Source organism: Ipomoea triloba, chromosome 5, assembly GCF_003576645.1.
Source record: "Ipomoea triloba cultivar NCNSP0323 chromosome 5, ASM357664v1".
Lineage (NCBI taxonomy): Eukaryota > Viridiplantae > Streptophyta > Magnoliopsida > Solanales > Convolvulaceae > Ipomoea > Ipomoea triloba.
Window position 1 is genome coordinate 27,009,040 of NC_044920.1, and position 5,876 is coordinate 27,014,915.

At 39.6% G+C, this 5,876-nt stretch overlaps 2 protein-coding genes across 2 annotated transcripts; both read right to left on the reverse strand.

Annotated features, from left to right (window-relative positions):
- Window positions 1-2,136: 2,136 nt before the first annotated feature.
- Window positions 2,137-3,240, reverse strand: LOC116020489 (acetylajmalan esterase-like). The gene has a single exon (XM_031260962.1). It carries the CDS (start codon window positions 3,238-3,240, stop codon window positions 2,137-2,139), a length of 1,104 nt encoding a protein of 367 aa, XP_031116822.1.
- A 1,121-nt stretch (window positions 3,241-4,361) lies between these two features.
- Window positions 4,362-5,642, reverse strand: LOC116020606 (acetylajmalan esterase-like). Its single transcript, XM_031261075.1, has one exon. It carries the CDS (start codon window positions 5,606-5,608, stop codon window positions 4,523-4,525), a length of 1,086 nt encoding a protein of 361 aa, XP_031116935.1. The 5' UTR covers window positions 5,609-5,642; the 3' UTR covers window positions 4,362-4,522.
- Window positions 5,643-5,876: the final 234 nt, after the last annotated feature.

The following is a 5,876-nucleotide window of genomic DNA, read 5'->3' on the forward strand; positions in this document are numbered from 1 at the left end:
TAAGTAGTATAGATACATTATTAGGATTTATATAAAAGTAATTTACAGAAATTTGCACATACCCGTCATATTCTGCAAGCTCTTGAAGAAGAAGTTGGATTCAATATTCGATTGAGTAAGTTTAGTAATTGAATGGTTTGGAGATTTGAATAGGTTTAGTGGTTGAGGAATTGAATTTGTTACTGTATGGTATAAATGCAGAGTTGTGTAAGTTTAAATGCGTTGTTGTATGACTTGATGTGTTGTTATTACATAAAAAGGAATATATTCCAATACATTTCAGAGTAAGCATATGCAGATAAAGCTTCGTGAATATATTCTCTTTTCCAAACACTTGACTACAAGCTCAAATATTTGTTTTCCCTGAGGATGGGTCTGGCTTTCAAGTTTCAATGCGTTAACATTGTTTTTTTTTTTCAAATATACATATATTTTAAAATTAATAAATACTAAATCTAAAAAAAAAAATAATCAATCTCGATGAAGTCTTCTTTCTTTCTAAAAAGTAGTCCAAAGCCTTCACTCTTTGATGCAGTCTTCTAGGCCATTCCAATTTCCAAGCACTAGTTATACAAAAAAGATTCCAAACACTCAGCCACGTCACATGGCCACATGAGATGTTTTATTTTAAGTTGGGTATGTACTATACAGTATATGGTGATAAATGTATATATACAATGGTATACGACAGCCGCAATACATCAGAAGAGAGAGAAAATGTATGTAAACATTTAATAATTTTTTATGCAAATATTGATATTCTTGTCCAAGTTTCTAAACGTCCATGTTTTTGTCCATTGCATTCCATTTCTCGGCATTTGAAAAAATGACCCGTAGAATTTCAACGAAGTCGCCTTTATGTGCTGGACCAATCTTTGTTCTTTTTCTGGCACATGCCCGTATTAGGTAGGCTTGGACCAAATTTTGTGTGGAAAGCGTTCTCTGTATACTACCAATCATTAACTGTAGATCCTGTTCACATTGCGATGTGTACATTTGATATATATGTTTATTTTTAGCCTATTGAATGTTAATTAATAGAGTTAGTAATACTAAAAAAAACTTATTTTTTGTGTAGTGTGGGTTTATTTTTAGATAATACATATTAATAAATTTTTAGTATATGAACATTTATTAATGATTTACTTTGTAATGGGTAGATATGGTTTAGAATATAATTTGAGGGGTTGGCCCAACGGTGTCATTTTTTCTGGAGCTCTTTGGCTCTATTAAATTTTTTCTTCCCGCCGTTTATAGGCTAAAGTAAAATCTATAGGTAGTTGGACACTTGGACTAAATTGACTTGGGGTTCATCAATTCGCACTATGTTCCGTGATGCTTTTCCCCTTTGGGCTAGCCAACGTTTATAATCCACTGCACAGAACCTTAACTTATAAGGAATCAACAATTTTTATACGGGCATGTCACATGTGAGACCAATTACTTCAAACATATTCAATCATTGTAAATCGAAGTTCACGGGATATGAAAACTTGCATGATTTGGGAAATCAATTAAATTAATGAAATTTGATGATTATATTGATAATATTTGGTTTTAATTTTTAAGATCTAATTCTTAGAGACGATTAATAATTCGATGGTTAAAAATTAATTACTCCGTTTTTTTTATGAATATATTGATAGATCACATATCAAAATATTTGGTTTACATTTTTGAGATCTAATTCTTAGAGAGGATTAATAATTTGATGGTTAAAAATGACATTATTTTCTAATAGTCATAATAAAATTTAATTGATTTTAAACTTATATCCAAAAGTAGAAAAATTAAGATTGAAATTCTGTAAATTTCCGGTTATTGAGGCCGAAGACCTATCTTTTTCAGGCGTCAAGTAAACGTTTCTTTAACTAGTGTAAATCAATGATGGTGTAAACTGTGACTTTAATTATTATGTGCCAATAGTGAAACCTCGACAGCAACTTGACAAATACGGAGTATAATGTTCACGACCAAACATATCAGAATAAAAAATCTAGTGAAAATGAAAATCACTTTGACTAGCTCCATTAACATTACCCATACAATGTGGTTTCTACTCCACCGAACCCTCCACTTCTACTGTCAAATTTTATTTAACTAATCAACCACTAAATCCATCCACTAACACTTAGATCAGATCAGCTTGGTAATCGCCTGATCAATGAGAATCTGAGCAATTCGATGATAAGATGCATCGGTGAGATGAACGCCGTCCCAATGCACGGCGCTGCCAGGGCGGGAGCACGTAACTGTGCCATTGGTTCCGCAAGGTTTTGAGTAGTCAAAGTTATACTTCCCGCCGCCTCCGCAGCAGGCTTTGAGCAGCCATCCTTTGTCGAATCTGTACGCAGACGATTTCTGGAGAATTTTGAGGAAAGCGCCTTCGTAGTCGCCGTAAACGATCACGACGCCCTGGCCGGAGAGCTGTCGATTGAGAGAAGACAGAGCGCGTTTCAGGTAGCGGTTGTGGTAGGCACTGAAGGCGTTGAACGCTTTCAGGCATCCTAAGGTGTCGTAAGCGGCCGGATCGGAGGAATTGGATTCGGCGAGTTGAGACGGCATGCATCCGAACGGGAACGGGCCGGGAACCACGATCCGCTTTGCTCCGAGGTGGACGATCCGTTTGATTCCGTGGATTATTGCGGCCACGACGTGAGGGACGAGCGTCCTGACCTCTTCCATGGATTTTCCTTGGCGGAAGAAGGGGAAATAGTCGTTCCCGCCAAATTCTCCGAAAATGAAAAGCGAATCGTCGAGTCCTTTCGATCGCGACGAGGCGCGTGTTGGAGAAGCAGCAGAGTTGAGGTGCGTTTCGAACCACTCCAATTGCTTGCTGATCGGCGGTTTGGAATTCGAAATGCTAATATTCCTCTTCGCGAAAAACTCTCCATCGAGCGCCGTTGCTCCTGCGACGGCGAAATTAACGCCGTGAGCGAACGAGCCGTTGGCGTTGAGGTAAGCGTCGAGGAACGGGAGCTTGAGAGCGGCGGCGATAAAATCGACGATCAATCTCCCGTCGGAGTAGCGGCCCGTGGCTTTACCGAAATACGTTTCGCCGTAAGGGAGGTTATTAGCGGGGTAAAACATACGCCCCCCGGGGAGGCGGAGCAAGTTTCCGGTGTCGGAGAGGGAATCGCCAAATTGGTAGATGCGTTTGAAGGAAGGAAGGGGCGGGGAGTTGGCTGCAAAGGCTAAAGGGAAGATAAAGAAAGCAGTGAGAAAGAAGGAAGAAGCCATTGCAGGTTGCAGACTCTCTTCCAAGCCGGCCCTGCACAGAAAAAAAGGTATATTTTTTCCTGCAATTAGCTCCCTATTTATAGGACAACATCTCCAGTTTCCGCTGTAAAAAGACAAAGTTGAATTCCAATATTGCGCGTATCGTTTGTGGTGGTGGCCAGAGGGTTGTAGTTGTAATTTCACTATTCCACCATTGTTGGCAAATTCCACACAGTTGAGTTGTGTTGACAATGATGCGAAACCACCTCTTAAATATTATGAGTTAGAATAATATATTTTATGTGTTAACATAATATACTTTAGAATAATAAAATTTCTAGGATAAGATAATATATATTATGTGTTAGAATAATGTATATTATGCTTTAGAATAATGTACATTATTAGTTATATATAAAAATGTATGTTATAACGAGTGGCGCTTAAAAAAATTAGGCGAAATACTTGGACCGTGGTCCATGCAATAAATGTTGACCATTGTTTACATGGGTGTTTACTTGAAGTCTATTCGTGGGGATTAAGGTTTTTTCATACATATACGGCCCATGTTGACTAAAACTTTGAATTTACTTTCATAAGTTCACACTATAAATTGCGTGATGCTTTTACCATTTGGGCTCTCACTCATTAAAATTGAAATTTATTTTTTGTAAGACTCCAATAAAACAATCAATTAAACTGAAAAGAACATATACGAGTATCATTTTATATCTTTAAACTATGTGATTTTTGACAATTTTTGAGTATTATATTGAAAATATAGTTAATTGTAAAGACTAAACGTTAATCATTTTTCATAATTGATTTTAAACTCTAACAGCTAAAAAGTGAAGGAAAATGTTAGGTATTAATCCTAAAAATTTCTTTCCTAATTTTCTCTCCTAAGTCCTGATGTGGCAACATCTAATTGAATTATTTAGTATTTAAATAAAAATGTGTAGGATCAGACCGGTCAGTCAATTCATGACACCCAATGAATATAAATTATATCGGAAAATATTAGAAGAAATTTTGGAGGTTACATCCGTGTCCACCGGTGGTTAAGGCTAACGTTGACAGCTTAGAAACAACACCTTCAGTCGACAAGTGAACGTCGCTTTAGGTAGTGTAAAACAATGGTGTGAACTGAATAACTTTTATTATGTGGACCGTGGACGGTACTGAAACTTTGATCTATCGCAACTTCCAAAAGTGATTTTCAAATTACAATCAATTTGACACCGCCACGTGTACAATCAACATTTATTTAAAAAATGAATCACTATATTCATCTCTTCAACGCTTAGATCAGCTGACTGATCGATTGATCAATGATGATCTGAGAAATCCGATGATAAGATGCATCGGTGAGATGAACGCCGTCCCAATGCATGGCGTGAGCAGGGCTAGGGCATACGTCAGTGCCATTAGTCCCGCAAGGTTTGGTCGGGTCGAAATGATAATTCCCGCCCGCTCCACAGCAGGCTTTGTGCAACCACTCCTTATCGAATCCGAATGAAGATGATTTCTGGAGAATTTCCAGGAAAGCGCCTTCGTAGTCGCCGTAAACGATCACAACGCCCTCGCCGGAGAATTCTCGATTGAGAGAAGACAGAGCGCGTCGCAAATAGCGGTTGTGGTAGGAACTGAAGTCGTTGAACGCTTTCACGCATCCTAAGCCGTTGAAATCGGAGGCGTTGGAAGGTGAAGCTGCGAGTTGAGACGGCAAGCATCCGAACGGGAACGGGCCGGGAACCAGGATCCGTTTTGCTCCGAGCCGGACGATCCGTTTAATTCCGTGAATAATTGTGCCGACGACGTGAGGGACGAGAGCCCTAGCCTCTTCAATCGACCATCCTTGGCGGAAGAAGGGGAAATAGTCGTTCCCGCCAAATTCTCCAAATATGAAAAGCGAATCCTCCTCGAAGCTCTTCTTCGAATTAGCAGATTTGTTGATGTGCGTCTCGAACCACTCCAATTGCTTGCTGATCGCCGGTTTGAAATTGGAGGTGCTAATGTTCCTCTCCGTAAAAAAATCTTCGTCGCTCGCCGTCGCTCCAGCGACGGCAAAATTAACGCCGTGAGCGAACGAACCGTTGGCGTTCAGGTAAGCGTCAATAAACGGGAGATTGAGAGCGGCGGCGATGAAATCGACGATGAGGCGACCGTCGGAGAACCGACCTGTGGCTTTTCGGAAGTAGGTTTCCCCGTAAGGAAGGCGGTCGGCGGGGTAAAACATACGTCCCCCGGGAAGGCGGAGTAAGTTTCCGGTGTCGGAGAGGGAATCGCCAAACTGGTAGATGCTTTTGAAGGGGGGAAGGGGCGGGGATTTGGCGGCAATGGCTAACGGAAAGAGAATGAAAACAGTTAGAACGAAGGAGGAAGCCATTGCAGCCGCGCCTGCACTTTCAAAGGTACGTACTGCAATATACTCGTATATGTTTTGTGTCTCCAATTACACTACGTATTTATAGGACAACCATGAAGTTCTTACCATATTAATTTAGAAACGGAAAATAAGTTATAAAAAGTAATTTCAGAATTTGTCTCTGTGATTTGATTATGCTCATTTTTCGTTTCTAATTTATTATTGGCCTGGTACTTTTTGTCCTTTCGTGTTCACTTTCCGTCTCTAAGTTATATTAAAATTGCAAATT